The sequence below is a fragment of the Hemibagrus wyckioides genome, linkage group LG10 (assembly GCF_019097595.1).
Source record: "Hemibagrus wyckioides isolate EC202008001 linkage group LG10, SWU_Hwy_1.0, whole genome shotgun sequence".
Lineage (NCBI taxonomy): Eukaryota > Metazoa > Chordata > Actinopteri > Siluriformes > Bagridae > Hemibagrus > Hemibagrus wyckioides.
The window spans coordinates 25,047,311-25,064,155 of NC_080719.1; the positions used below are offsets into that span (position 1 = coordinate 25,047,311).

The following is a 16,845-nucleotide window of genomic DNA, read 5'->3' on the forward strand; positions in this document are numbered from 1 at the left end:
GAAAGGAAATTATTGAGCAATCAGAATTGATAATTAATATTTTAACTGAAGTGAATAGAGATTTTATAAAGTTTGACACTTATAAAATTAATTAAACAATATCTTTTGCATCATACATGCTATATGTCCTTAAATCTTAGGTTTAAATTGAATTTATTAAGCCTCTATAGAATCATGGAATGTGCTGTATTAGACAATCCTTCAACCTGGAGATGTGTGTGCAAAAAAAAAAAAACAACAACTTTATTATCTATTGAAGGCATACATTTACAGAAAGCTGAAATGCCAGAGTTTATACTTTATACAGATTAATGTCTGCCCTTGAAAATCCTGCTTCATTCCTCTCTTTCCTTACGCTTTTCCTCTGTATCTCAGAGCCTCTTCGCAAAACAGCCGGAATTGAAAAACAAAAATAAAACAAGAATGTAGAAGAGTGGAAGTCACATCACAGGTTCAGAGTAAGGAATTTAAGGCTCATCTTGTTCCTGTCTGTTACGTATTGCATAAGACCTGGAGAAGTGAATCTTCTATCTGTTCATAAAAACATTCTCTGAATGCGTGCGCTCGTCAAAGGGCACACCTTATTTAAAGTATATTAACTCTCTTTTTCTTTTCCAAAAACTTCTTACAAGGCTTTGCCAAATGAAATCAAGGCCATCATCACTCAGATTCCAGGAACAGGAAAGAAATAATTACTTCTGCAAGCTAAAACCATTTTTCTCTTTGATGTAGAGCTTTTGTATGTGAGAGTTACAGCATGTGAGTAGAGCAGGTCGAGACCCTCTTTATTACACTAAAATGTCACAGGTGGACTGGCATTTAGGTTAATAAAGAGGATTATTGCATGCATGAAAATAATAGGGCATCCTGTCCTTGGAACATGGCCTTTGAACTCTCTCTGAACTAGTCACGACATATACCTCGGGGGCTTATTAGGGAAGGAATACACTGGCGATATTTGAATAAGTTAACCTTTTCACCAACTTCTAAGGCACCAGGTGTGATTATACAGGATAACAGGCTGTCACTATGAAAGAAACCCAGAGGAAATCGAGTGGCCTTATGAGTATTATGTAGAAGTTGAGTCTATTAAATAATGGCTTCACATATTAGCTCCTAAACCCTCAGCCTGGAGTAGGAATATGTATTAAGGATTAGTTTTGAATCATTGTGTATGTAAAATATGATGTGACGTTGTAAAACATCAACATTCTTTAAAACAATGATTTAGAGTTATTAAGGGTATACATTTAAATAAAGTGCCTTGCTCTTTACCTTATGGATGTCTGAAGCCAGTTGCAGCAGAGATGGTGATGCTGTAGATTGTGGTCCGTATGCTCTAACTGGATTATGGAGGCTGACATAGGCCACTACTGTGTTCTCCAAAACCACCTTGTTTGCCTGGAACCACATTGAAACAGATATGTGTGGGAAATGTCAAACTCGTGTCCTTTTAATCGGATTCTGATACCTGTTGTGTATTATTATTAGACAAAGAGTAATACAGTACAATATAAGGGTGTACTAATAGATTGTGAATGATGCATCACAATGCAAAATTTGATGATGTGTATTGTGGAAATGTGTGATTAAGATTCTATTAATCGTGCATTAACTGTGAACTTTGGTCATTTGCCTTGGCTTCAATTCCAGCCTCTGCCCTGTGTGTGTGAAGTTTGCATGCTCTCCCCATGCTTTGGGGGTTTCCTCTGGGAACTCCAGCTTCCTCCTCCTTTCCTTCCCAAAGACATTTGTTAAAGGCTGACTGACATCTCTGTGTGAATGCGTGTGTGATTTTGTTGTTAAGTTGTTAAGTAGGCTTTATTTGTCACAGGGAACTCCTTTCTTTGCATATTCCATATTCCCATATTGTGTGTTGGGCACAGGGTCAGCCATGACACTGTGCCCCTGGAGAAGGGGATTGGTCAAGGGTTGGCACAAGCTTGGCAGTACTGGGGCTTCCACTTGAGCTACCACCACCCTCCCCAGAGTATCCCCTGTCTTGTTGTCCCTGGAATAGGCTCCAGGTTCCTCATGACCTTGTGTAGGATAAGCGATACAGAACAAGATGCGCTGAATGTGATTACACTGTATGAACAGCAGTGGTCCCAGTCTATGTAAGCCATAGGGTTAAAATATATAGAAAGCATACGAGGAACCCGGATCACAATGATTATAGGTTATATAACTACACTATCAGTCAAAAGTTTGGACACACCTTCTAATCCCATGGTCTTTCCTGATGTTTATTTCTTTCTACATTGTAAAACAATGCTGAAGGCGGCCGAAATCCACAATAATGTCCTTTGAACAGTTGATATTGAGATATGTCTGCTACTGATGCTCTGTAAAGCCTTCATAACGCCTCTAATCTGAGGTGCTGTTAATTGGTGATTTCTGAGGCTGGTAACTCTAAATGAACTTCTCCTCTGCAGCAGAGGTCAGTTTTGGTCTTGCTTTACTGGGATGGTCTTCATGTGAGACAGTTTCATCATGGTGCTTGATGGGTTTTGCAAATGCACTTGACAATACTGTTCTTGCAAGAACTATTCCAGAACACCTGACCTTCGTGTCTTAAAATAACAACTGACTGTTTTTTGTTGTCATTACATATGGATTACTGAAGTCCATGTGTGTTATTTCATAGTTTTGAAATCTCCAGTATTGCTCTAGAATGTAGAAAATAAATCCCTAAACAAAAAACATTGAATTAAAAGGTGTGTCCAAACTTTTGACTGGTAGTGTACATTATAACAGTTAAACAACTCTAATCATATGCTGATGTGATCAATGCCCAAGAAAGATGTCACTGAAACCATGCGTTATTATTTTAGCTGATGTTGAAGCTCTATTTCTAGTTAAGACGATGCTTCAGGTGCTTATAAGAGGAGCGTGTCCATACCTATACAGGTGTTGGAATGATCCAGGGTGTATGGTTTCAGGGTTAATGCGGACCAGAGCAATCAAAAGTGTCAGTGTTGACCATATTGACTTTGCCCAAAGAAGTGACTAGGATTGAACATGCTCTCATCATCATCAACATGTTTTAAAGTAGACACCATGTTTTCTTTTCTCCAGCAACATCTTCAAACCTAATCAAAATGTCAGGATATGAAGTTTTACCTTTCTATTTTGTAACCCTAAATGGACAGGCTGGGAAATTGCTTTTCGGAAATACTTTTGAATTGGATAGCGATATTTGTTTCCTCACAATAGTTTTCCATTTTCAAATGGAAAAGTAAAATGTAGTTATCTGTTAATGTTTCTGTGTCTCACATAAACATGTCCGACATCCTTAAAGGGGCATTAATATGTTAATTATTATTAATGCCCTATACTTCTTTAAACTCTGCACCTATTCATTTGAGTCAGTGTTTAATAAAGTATTAATAGCATTAATAAAACACTAGACTTTATATAGATACAGATAGATGCCAGTGTCAGCAGTAGAAAATCTATTCCGGGACCAGATGGATTTTAGATGAGATATAGCCAGGTAACTAGCTCACAGTTTGGGTAAATGGGCTTTAAAGCTTTATTTGTTGTAAGAATTACTCAACCGAGATTAATACTATAACATACTGTATTACTTCATTCACTGTTGCCTGTTAAAGGTGAATTGATTTGAACTGAATTCAGCTAGATAAAGACTTTTGCTTTATTAAAGCTACAGAATTACTAGCAACACACTCCACACATACATGTTTTATACAGATGTTCACAATTCAGGCATCTCAATAAATCGGACTTATTATTTTTATTATAATGCAGCACCAGACGTCAAATAGAGTCTATAGATGGCTACCTAGTAGCTAAGCACTGTATCATCAGTTGTGATGTATACTTATTCATGAATACTTAAAATAAAATAAAATAAAATAAAATAAAATAAAATAAAATAAAACAAATCATATATATAAAAAAGCGAACAAATTAAAAACATAATCAGGTACATCAAACTTTTATTTAATTAATTTTATTTTTTTTCCCACTGTCTGTACCACTTATCCAATTTATCTTTGGGTCATCTCAGGTGTCATCGGGCATCAAGGCAGGATACGGAGTGCCAACCCATCACAGGGCACACACACTTATTCATTTATTTATTTATTTTTCATAATTAAAACTAATGTCACAGTCTATTTTATTATTGGTTTGAATCATTAATGAGTTTTTGGGCTTAAATTAACGAACAAAGATGAAACCTTGTAAGATGAATACAATATTAAATTCTTTTCATTCTGATGGAAATAAAAACAGATTTTCTCAGATCCTATTATGTATTTAATTAGCAGCAGCAGCAGCATTATCACTTACCCTCCAAAAAACAAACAAACAAACAAACAAGCAAAAAAACAGATGTCTTTATTCTTTATTTTACCTTCATAACTTTAAACTCTTTTTAACCAAAAATCGGAATTTATACCTTTTTTTCAGGGGCATGTTTAGCATTGAATTTCTTTGTCATGTCACACTGCACAGTGGTGCTTAATGGCTCATATTTTGTAGTTTTTCACTGGTATTTCTGTTTCTAGCCTACTTTACGAATATTTAGAGCCTACTTTTTGACTATAGATTTATATTTAATATATATTTATCCAAACAGAGACAAAAACGTCTCACACTGAGCGCCAACAGTATCCTGAGTAATTTTATATCAGACTTAAATAATTTGTTTGTGTTATTGTTATTATCCCATAAGTGGATTTCCATTCCACCAGCGGAATGGAGCACCAGCATACTGGTAAAAAGGGTTAAATATTCTCTCATGGAGGAAACTGAATTTTACAAAAATTTTACTGAAATTTACAATTTGAAATGTAATGCCACTATTCAAGCTCCAAGTGTCCAAGTATCTGGCTAAACTGGAAGCTTACACTAGAAGCTTTCAGTAAATATAAACAATAAAACTGAAAATAATAATATAATAATAATTTAATTTAAATATAAACCACTATGACCAAGCAGTTACTAAAGATGAATAAATGGCCACTAAATGCACTGTGATTGATTCATGTTCATGGCGACATCTTCATTGCTTTGTCCACCCGCCCTATACCTATAAGCACTCGTGAAAATAAAAAGCTCTTAGTCACATCTGTTTAGAACCTATAGCAGCATCCGTTTATTCCAGATAGTACAATTGTATTCAGTTAGCGTATAGATAATTCAGTATTGATCAATGGCACAAACAACACTAACTGCCAGACTGCTCACATTATCTCTGAAACACTTCCACTGTCTTCCATCTGTCTTATTCAGCTATTCACGCTTAAGCGCTTTATGTTCAAGCACAGTGTTTTTCCTCTTACCTATGTTCTGTGGCTAGCAGCCTCCAGGGTAGTCTGTATACTTCGTTTTCTTTCATTCTTCGGCAATGAAGACGGCTAACGTGTAACAAATATGCATGTAAACACACTTGACCTCCTACTAATCCTAGCTCCCAAGACTGCTCCTAATTTATTGATTTAGTAAGCTTCAGAAGATTGTGTAATCATACATGTGTAGAGCCGAAGCATTGTGTATCCTAACACGGCAATTATCAGGGTGAGGGCTCTCAAGGAGCTCTGAGAGGAATATTGAAATCTTACCTCCCCCCATTCAAAGGAGCCCACGTTGCCGAGGGCAGAGCCCCCCATCGAGCAGAAGACAATAGTACGGTCCGGCCGCCAGTGTGCACTGGTCTGGGCTGTTAAGGAGTCGATGATTTGAGAGATGACCGCAGCACCACTGCTCCAGTCTGCCAGGCCGCCCTCATACCAGCTACTGTGATGAGCGCCAACAAGGACGTATCTATCTGCAAACATGACCCTCATGTAAGAGCTGAACCACAATAAATACAGATTATTTACACAATCCCTGAGGGAACCTGTAACAAACAATGAGCAAAAACCAAGAGGCAACAATACAGCCAAAAAAAAAGTGACAAGCATTGGAACAAAGCACACATATTTAAACCGAAATATAATAAGATGGATATTTGAGGGACATTGCTGGAATTCAGGGAAGCAATAAATAAGAAGGAGAAGAAGAAACTAAATTAATAGCAAATGTTGGTTGGAAAGTCACTGGACAAGGAGAGGAGCTTTTGGATCATATTTCAGAGCAGGTTATGACGTAGTAAAAAAGGCACAGTAAATCTCAGAAGTAATTCCATACGGACTTTTAACACTGCACAGAGAGGGCAAACACTGGTCAGTAATTAAATGGCTATTTTCAGCAGCTGACTGACCTGCATTTGGACACTGGTGGCAGACATTGTTTTAAGAGAGTAGTGTATCATGGTGTAGAAAAAGGGCTGGCTCAGCACCTGATGCTTTGTATAGCTCATGTTCTGTATTTCTTTTCTCCTCTCTCTGTAGAAGACTCTGACAATAAATTTAGGGATTTAAGGCTGAGCCTATCATGTCGCAGTACATGTGTGCTTTATACTGACAAAGCAGAGCGCATCTGTACATCTGTGAACGTTCATGCACCAGTGCTATAGTCATATTTTCTGAAGGAAAGTGAAAGAAAGAAAGAAATTCATGCAGCAGTTCTGAATACTGTATTTGTATATTCTGAAAGAAAGTGCTTACAACTGTTAGAGGGAAAGAAAGAAAGAAAGAAAGAAAGAAAGAAAGAAAGAAAGAAAGAAAGAAAGAAAGAAAGAAAGAAAGAAAGAAAGAAAGAAAGAAAGAAAGAGAAATGAAAACAATGTCAAACAGATTAGAGAAAGAAATTACTAAGGAAAGTGCTTGCAAGTAGCTGGAATGGATGGATGGAAGGACGGATGGATGCATGGACGGATAGACGAACGGATGAAGAAAGACAGCAAGAAAGAAAGCAAGCAAGCAAGCAAGCAAGCAAGCAAGCAAGAAAGAAAGAAAGAAAGAAAGAAAGAAAGAAAGAAAAGGAAATGCAATAGAAAACAAAGAGAAAGTACACTTGCTGTCCACTTTATTATAAACACCGGTACACCTGCACATGTAGTTATCTAATCAGCCAATCATGTGGCAGCAGCTCAATGCACAATAATCATGCAGATAGAGTTCAAGAGCTTCTGGTAATGTTTACAGTAAACATCTTAACTGATGAAAAGTGTGATCTGGTTAGTTTTAAATATTTTGCTGATCTCTAGAGTTTTCACCGAAGATTAGAGAGCTGCATGAATGTGCTGGTGTACAGGTGTTCCTAATAAAGTGGACAGCGAGTGTGCATAAAGAAAAGCAGAGAGCCAATCATATTGCAACCTGCTCAAAACTCTTGAGTTTTGTATTTCTTTTTGTTCTCTTTTGTTTTTTTGAAGTTTTAAACCTTTCAAATAAACATTAAATTTGTGTTAAAAAAATTAGCAAATGGTAGCAAAAATATTTCCAACCTGGATTAATCTCTCCTCTCAGATATCCAACGACATTAAATACTCTTCTGTATGACGTTTGAGATCCAATGCTTAGCTTTATAATCCTTTGTCCTAAAAATAGTGAGAGAGACAGACATGAAGTAATTAATTTTCTAATGAGATATGACACATTATGGCACTCAAAGCTTAAAAAGACACTGCAAAATAAGCTTCATTTATGCAAAACAAGATGTGTGTGTGTGTGTGTGTGTGTGTGTGTGTGTGTGTGTGTAGTTGGTGGTAAAACTTATTATTAACTTCCAGCATTGTTGGAGTCGAGGCACATAAGCAAAGTCACAGACGGGTTTTTTTTATACCTGGTGGAGTTAATTCAATTTCTCCCCCAAAAAAATCATGCCATTGATTGCCAGCTTCATCATCCCTAAAGCTCCCTCCTTTCATTTTTACTATTATGGCACAGAGGAGCCACAACACCTCTCACGCAGCATCTCTTAAAGCTGATGCAAAAGCAAATAAAATTCCTTCTACCCACCGAGAACCTGACGCATGCCAGACAGTGCATCAGGGAAATGAACAGGTAGGCGCTATATGCTACTGAGATCACTGCTGCTCTTCTCTGCTGGCAATTACACACACAGGAGTGAATTTTAATATAGCCAATACCCTGACAAATAAATGCGTTCTGTTTGTGTGTGTGTGTGTGTGTTCAAACAGAACGTTGGCAGATAGGATGCAGGATCTCTGCAGGTTCGGGGTGCAGGCAGGATTGAAAATTCCCTTTCAACAGGACCCCCGGATCACAGGCAGATGTGCTGGCCTTGGGGTGTAGCGCTCAGATGCGGGCTTTTTATTATTATTTTTTATTAGTCACATACTATGTGAATATCAGAGGGAAATAAAGATGAAGTCGGCAGAGAGGATGCAGGATGCACGCTGTGGTGTAGGAGCACAGAGGATGACAGCGGCGGAGATGTGTGAGACTGCTTTACTGACAAGTGCTGCTCTACACATTGGCATAATTGAATTTAAGCTAGGACAGCAGTGGTCTCCACACAGCCACCAAACCTGATTTATCACTCCCAACATGACACCAAATGACTTGAGGTAAAGACTTGAAGATGTGTGTAGCTCTGCGGAGGCATGCACAACAGGCTCCGGCACCCAAAAGGCATCAATAAATGGGCTGGAATTAACCAGAATTAACTAGAAGGTATGCGTTGGGGTTCTGAAGCCTATAAGAAATTATTAGAACCGTCAGTAGGTTAGGAACTGGCATTTTTTAATATAGTGAATGAAACTATAGTCTATATCTAGATATATGAATTTATACCTTTATATAGTGATGTGGAATCAAAAATTCTCATGTGAAGTTGAGCATACGATCTGATATAAAGCTCACAGAGCATTGACATGTTGATTAACATGGGAGAGGATAGACTATATTCATGCACTTTCAAGAAAACAAAAAAAAGACAAAAATTCTAGTCCGTGTCACAAACACACAATCTTGGAGGTAAGATGCAAATGCAGATTGTTTATTGAGTGTTCAAAATATCACAATATAATGAACAATGGTCAAGTATTTATGGCTTTTTGTAGACACCTTTATCTACAGCAACTTATATACATCTCATTTATACTGGGCAGTTGAGGGTTAAGTGCCTTGCTCAGGGGTCAAGGGCTAGCAGCTTGGCAGTGATAGGATTTGAGCACATGACCTTCCAATCCAGTCCAACAATGCAACCACTCCTGACTCCCCTGAACTCCCACTCCTGACAATTTAACACGTTCGGGTCATACATAGGCTCAGGGCCATCTGGATATACTCAGGTTCCCAACAAGCAAAATAGGCAAAATAGTGGTCAAGAACAAAGAATATAGTCTAGAGATTAGACTCTGTTTTTAAAGGCTGTTTAGTAAATGTTATGACCGTGAAAGGACTGAACATATACTGCACAACTAAACAAGTTGTTCTTAAAGCTAACGTACTGAACTGCGGTGGCCGAGAAGTGCAAAACACAATAACAAATCCAAAAACAAAAGGACGATTCAGACAGAGTGGAAAAGGTAGGTATAGTTTTTGTGAATGGAATTCTTCCCTCTGATTGGACGAGACATCTGTCACTCAGGCTCTACAGGAAGTAGGAAATTGTGTATCTAACTTTATTTCTTGTACATGTGTGGAGTTCTGCCTTCACTTTAAACCATTTTTTTCTATAGTGTAACTTTAAATCTTTTAAAGAGAATAACAAACATATATATTTATATTGATAAGAAAATGGAGTTCATTCAGCGCTACTGTGAGGAAGGACGTTCATATGGTGTGATGTTGGATATACTGATAGTGTATCATGGAGTAAAGATTAGTTTGTGATCTCTAAAAACACACCAGGAATGTTTGGAAGAGAAAACTATTCCAGATTAAAGGATGTAAGGAGCGCTATAAGAGCAGAGCTGTGTTCATACACACACCAATCCACTTTCTACTGCTGCAGATACTGCTGGACTTCCTGTAGATCCTGAGTGACCCATGTCTCGTCCAATCAGAGGAAAGAATTCCATTCGCTAACTATACCTACCTTTTCAGCTTTGACTGAACTGTCCTTGTGTTTTTGGGTTTGTAATTGTGTTCTGCACTTCTCAGCCACCGCACATAACTAAAACACATCATGTTAAAATTTGCACTGGATGGGGAAATATAAATATAAGTTACATCTGCTAGATGCACCACATCTACTGACTTTGGGAAGATAATAAAACCATTAGTTCATTATGAGAGGTCGGTTAGTCGCCTGGTATATTATATTATGAACAGAGAGAAACAGTAACCGTGACACCTGCTGTTACCCAAGCTACTTGTCCGCGTTAATCGATACCATTATAATTAAAGGGATTTCGATAAAGCTATTCCTTGCAGCTTCTCTGCTTGAGCACTGTAATTGCACAGGCAATTTATTATACTTATGGCATTCATCGGGGACGCTCGGGGGAGTTGAGGCGATGTGGCAGGGAGCAGACATTTGCAGAAAATTCCAATTCGTTTGGGCCTTTCTCCCTTCGATTGCTTTTCTCTACGCTGAATAAGTGTGAGATGAATTCTGGCTGGGAGATGCACGGCGACACAAACCCCCCGAAATGGTGCAGTCATTCACATTCAGCTGCATATTGCGCTACACCAGATGCTCAGAATGTCATGAACAATACATTGCCTAGCTTTTAAACATAAGCCCGGCGTGTCTTGTCTCTTGAGAGCAGGTCCTCAAGAATTCTCCATGGAAAGGAGGGAGTAATATGATTAGGGCATGGTGAAGCAATATAGTGGGCTTAATTGAAAAAGAATTAAAAGCGAGGACACTGACAGATGGAAACAAACGATTTCAAACCTCGGGAGTGGTCAGTGCTCAGTCCAATCAATACAGCACAGATTACTAGTTTCTAAGCATTTGATCCCGCTAATGGAATACAGGTGGTGGATTGGGCCTGGAGTCATGCTTGATTGGGGAGATGCAGAGCTCGGAGGTAAGGTGGAAAAAGGGGACGTTCGAGACACAAGAGACACCAGTTCCTCTTTGCTTCAGGGAGTACGCGCGCATTGATTGCTGCACATTTGACTGGCAAAGGTGATGTTGCGTAAAACTGGCAGTCAAATACATCACTAATGACAAAGTTTTCATGCATTTTGTCCCTGTAGAGCAGTGAACACACATACACACATGCAAATAGGCCTGGACGAGTTCCAATTAAACACGTTCTCAACCAAACCAGTAAGCATTGACTCATAATAACCCCAATACCAGCAGCCTTTAACTTCTTCATTCAAACTTTGGCAGGGGGATTTGCCTTAAAGCCCATGTCCTTTCATTTTGTCGCTGGAGCTGAAAATCCTTTACTGTCTATCAAGCTGAGACAGCGGCGCAGCAGCACAGGCTGGATCTCCAGGGCGACGATGCAAAGATAAGCGAGGATTTTAACTCAATAGCAGGAATTAGAGCTTAATAACCCCCATTTAAACTTGCTGCAAATGCCTTCTAGCATACACACACAGCCAGAAGAGGGCCTCCGTGAGCTGCAGCTTTATATATATATATATATATATATATATGTGTGTGTGGATACAGCATGTGTGTACATGAGCATTTATATATGTGTGTCAGAGTAAAGTGTGAGAAGTTGTTCACATGTGTATCAGTAAGCTGAAGTCAGGGACACTCGGTTTCCAATTCTGTATACAGTCTTTGTGGGCATTTTTTATGTCAGTGCTTTATGTGAATGGAATTGAATAGTCAGGAAATGATAACCATAGAGAGAGACAGCTCAAGCTGGCGAGGGCTATGAACTGCCATGACATGACATCGCATAACATCTCATCCCCACAGCTTCACGGATGTAATAAAAGGTCAGAAAAACCCATTTTCACATTTAACCTGTCGTTTACCTTCAATGATCTTTTTGTATCAACCATGACCCTTATGTTCACATGAGCAAAGCAAGCCAGAAAGCAACCGTTCATTTTCTGTCTTTTTCAGAGGACTTTTCAGCAATTTTTCTTCAATATTTAGTCACCTGTTAACTCCCAGCCACCAGCCAGCGCTAACTACTAACCACGGAAGGTAACACATGCTTCCTCTGAGACATGTGAAGCCAGACAAGTTCTGTGAATTCTGCATCACAGGGCAGTGTAACACACAGTGTAAAGTGATATCCGCCCTCTTCTGCATACATGAGCTCAAAGCTGCCCATCACTAGCACAGCATCACTGTGATTGACCAGTCATAGCCTGCACATCATCCCTACCACTCAGCTCAAACGGCTATTTTTGCTTCCATGGTTCACAGCCACTGATGGCTGTGGCATCAAACTCGCCAGAGGATAGGTTGAAGCATCAGGACCTGCACTACAAGGTTCTGCAATAGCTTCTTCTCCCAAGCTGTCAGAGTCCTGAACACACCCTGGTGCCACCCATCACCTTGCTCCCACCTCCTTAACTGTGCATTATGGAAATTAATGGTCACAGTAACACGCACCCACACTCAGCCACTTTACTGTGCGTTAAAAATGCATGCTGGACATTGTAGCACATCTGCAGACATCTGCATTCAGAAACTTTAACTGTTTATTATAGACATCCACTCATTCTGTTAAAATATACACAGTGGACATTGCACACACTTGCAGATGGTCACCTCTGACTGTTCACTTGCACTTTACTTTACTGTTGTTCTTACATTACTGACATTTCAACCTCATTTATCACATCTGCCTCATGTTTATCACACCTTAACTCTTATGTTTAATTTTTTATTTATGTTTAATGTTTACTCTTACTGTTTCACAGTCCGTTGGTCTGTTAGTAACAACATTTCATTCCTTCATATACTGTGTATGTGGAGGAATGACAATAAAGTTTGAGTTGAGTTGAAGCAGCTCTGTTGCTCTGAGCCCATTTACTTTCTATGTATGTGTGTGACAGAGCCACGATTCAGAGGTCAAGAGCCAATTGATGTTCCTCAACTCTATGCATATTAGCTACAATAAATCCATATGATTCTATCAACTGATTCTTCAGACCTATCAATTTCCCTCTACCCACTAATTTAGATCCTACTTACAATTACTTCCATTTACTGTTTGGTACACAAAACACAAGACAAATGACAACTCTAGTATAATTTTACCTTGTTATACATGACCTCTTATTAAACCTCTGGTGACTGTACAGTATGTAGTGAGTACAGTTTGCTGCTCTCCACAGAAACTATCGTGAAGCCTAGCAATATAAATCAAACTGAAACACATTTTAAACAATGATGAGACTGCAAACAAGGATGAGGTATGAAACCTGACAGCCTTCCTAGTTCCTAACATGAGGTAGAATGATGTGGTGGTGGAAAAAAAAAATCTGATCTTAGTCCTGAGTCTGAGATTTGAAATTTTTGGAGGTGAACATCACAGAGAGCTTCTCTTGGGCCACACACACCTCCACGGTCATTGCAAAGTTACAACAATGCCTCTACTCTTTAAAATGACTTGAGAGAGCAAGACTGCTGCAGTATTTTCTCAATTTACAGTGACATACTGCATGGTGTGCCAGCTTCACAAGAGAAGACCATAAGGCTCTGCATCGGGTCATTAGGACAGCTCAAAACATCATTGGCACACAGCTATTTGTAGCTGAGAACATGTATCCATCCAGATGTCAGAGCAAAGCCTCCAGATTGATCAGGAGCACCACAAACCCCGCCCACTCTGCACACCACCTCTTCAAACTGCTCCAGGTGATGTAGAGTTCTTCTGTATAGTTGAAAATTGCCATGATTTCACCCCTCCAACACACACCCACACATGCTGTCTCACTGCATCACATTGATTCATTTATATTGTTGTTGTTGTTGTTGTTGTAAGGGAATAAAATTACAATCTCATTGTTTGTCTTTTTACTTCTAAAAAAAAAATTAATGTGCATAACACCGAGTGGAGTGGAGTGACATCTTCATTTCGCCCATGTGACTCCTCACTTGACAGGCTAAGACGAATCACTCAGATTCTGTGACCCTGACAAAATAGAAATAAAAGTGAACTATACAGTCAGTTGCCATGGCAATCACCTAATGTAGCCTGGAAAATGTCACAACCTTGATGTCAACACAAATTTTTGCTGACATCAAAATAAAAAGAAGCATCCTTGACAATACTTTAGAAAAGATTTACAATGAACTTATTATAATGCATTCATAGGGTATTATACTCACTGTAATCATTTCGGAAAATGTATACACTTATGGCCGTTTCTACAGTATTTGCAAAGGATTAGTGGTCATTATTCATTATAAGTAATGTTTATAACACATTATAACACCCATGCTCACATTTGTATAGTGCATGATACAATCTGTTTTGAATTAAGGAATGAAATCATACTAGTGACATTATCAGGAAAAATTACCAAAGTAAATTTAAAAGTAAAGTTTTCACCATGCAAACTGAGACTGTTTCTTTACTATTGGCATAATAACGTGTTATAAACACAGCATATTGCAGTCTATTAACAATTTACAAGTGCTTAAATAAATTGCAATGCCTTATTACAAACAATAATAACAATGTATATAATAGCTTATGCATAATAGCATGTTAGGAATGTCTCTTATTCCATTGTTTGGATTAATTGATTTGAAATAATGGAATTAATTATTCTAAATTAATTATTACTCTATTATTTGGAGTTTGTTTGTGATAATTATATAATCACCTCATGTAAAGTCACGCAGGACTTCAACTCCCAGCCAACACCAGTACTCCCAGTTCACAGTCACCAGTCTTTTAATAATGTGCATGTGTTTAATTATGCATGTTAGTTTTTTCCTCCGTTCTTTCTCTATTCTTTTTTTTCTATGACATTATCTATCTATCTATCTATCTATCTATCTATCTATCTATCTATCTATCTATCTATCTATCTATCTATCTATCTATCTATCTATCTATCTATCTATCTATCTATCTGTTTGGTTTCCTGACTTTCCTACATGCACACACACACACACACACACACACACACACACACACACACTAGCATAATGGTATTATATAAAATATATCACAGAGGCTTAGGGTTAGGGTTAGGGTCACCCTAACCCAGTGACCCTAGGTCACTGTGGTGATGAGAGAATAAAGACCACTGCTCTTTTTAAACTTGCTCAGTTTGACCTTTCATCACAGCCTTGTGGTTTAGATTAATTGCCACTCCCATTTTCCCACCTCTCAATTAGGCATATTTATTAACAGGATATAATAACTCATATGTAGCAACACTCTGAAATGTGTCAAATATTTCAGTATTCATCGAGCTCATTTCTGCATTCTTGCACTCTTGTTTATAATTTATGTGGACATGATGCTGTATATAGACTTGTCTACAAATGTTCAGGTAGAAGCAGATAATTATTACAATATCATAGAGTTTTGAGATATGATGCTTAGAAATGGAAGGTAATTGCTTTCTATAAAAGGTCATATTTATGTACTATAAACACATTAAAATTAGATTATAATTAAAAGGTCTGAGGCAGGAAATCTCAGGTACATGCAAACATTACTGGGCTTATAAGAAATATTTCTATAACAAACACGATTCATAAGATCTAGACGTTGCTTTAATTATTTATAAAAAAAATGTATTTATCACAGATAGGAATGTTTATTATGTATTAATTACTGTTAAATGTTGTAGTATGAGTAACATTCATAACAGATTATACCATGAAAAAAAGAAAAAAGAAAAGGAAAAAAAAAAAAATTCTAAAGGGATTTATGAGATTTTTACATTTATTTTAAAATTATTTTTATTTTATGAGATTACAATTGTACAACCTTATTTATTTATTTATTTATTGCAAATTTCAGTTAATTTAATTTTGCTTAATTCAGTTGGTGAATCATATGAGATAGATACACTCAATACTATAGTCTGTGATTTCTGGATAATATACATCCATACTACTTTTCCTCTAACTTCCAACAGCAATCATAAAGAATTATGTTTCTCATCCTTACCCTAGGTTTAAAAGTCTATTAAAGATAATTAAACTTTAATAGAGTGTAAGACATACGAAGTGACTGCAGGAAGCAGAATCCAGATGTGTAATGTAAATGCTGTGTGCTCAATACAGAGCTGAAGATCTTCAATCTGCAAAAAAAAAAGTGAGCAGCTTCTATTATTATTAAGATACTCTACACTACTGTGGTGTCAAGTGCTATTTCACAGGCTGGCAGCCAATTAGTGCTGCTGGATTCCAGACTGCTAAATTGATAAATTTGGGAATACGTCAGTTTAAGCCTGCTTTTCAGTGTACTGTTTTTGGCCTAATTTGCTGCAGCAGAAAAAATCGCACATTGGAAAAGAATACTTTAGTCATGAGTTGAGAATGATGGGTTTAGAAAGCATAATGTAGTGTGGACGCCAGTGGGCAATTTAGTACCTCTGTGGCCAAATACAGACAAAGTTCTAGCAGTATCAGATACTAACACTATTAAATACCACCATCAATATAAAATACTATTGAACATTTATGTAAAAGCCACCAGTAGAATAACCAACGATTCTTTAAAACTTATGGGATGGCTATAAAATATAGTAGTGATAATATAGAAATGTAAATGAAACATGCTTATAGAATGAACTGGAACTTCCAGTGCCTGTGCCTGTTTTGAATTTCATTGCCAGGTCATTAATGGCTCATAGGAAAGTAAACATTCAGGGTTTGTGTAGTATTTCATAAATATTTCTGAATATATCGACTACAAGGTGTAATATATTATTACATACAATATATTACAAGTATATCTTCAACCACTAAAATACTGAATTTTAGTGGTTTAGTCGATTTCCATTCTTCTGGAGGAATGGAATGCCAGTGTACTGGTATAAAGGGTTAATACGTTTAACTCTGAAAAATATTTCTGTTTGCGCAGCCCTGTCCAGATCACAAAGCAAAGTTTGTGAA

At 37.6% G+C, this 16,845-nt stretch overlaps 1 protein-coding gene across 2 annotated transcripts in view; it reads right to left on the bottom strand.

Moving 5' to 3' along the window:
- Positions 1-16,845, bottom strand: part of LOC131360937 (inactive N-acetylated-alpha-linked acidic dipeptidase-like protein 2) — a 266,958-nt gene that overhangs the window by 70,670 nt on the left and 179,443 nt on the right. For both annotated transcript variants that reach the window (XM_058401795.1, XM_058401796.1), the window contains 3 exons: positions 7,361-7,453; positions 5,592-5,797; positions 1,276-1,401 (listed from right to left, as the gene is read on the bottom strand). In XM_058401795.1, coding sequence (XP_058257778.1) covers positions 1,276-1,401; positions 5,592-5,797; positions 7,361-7,453 — 425 coding nt within the window. The remainder of the gene's footprint in view (positions 1-1,275; positions 1,402-5,591; positions 5,798-7,360; positions 7,454-16,845) is intronic.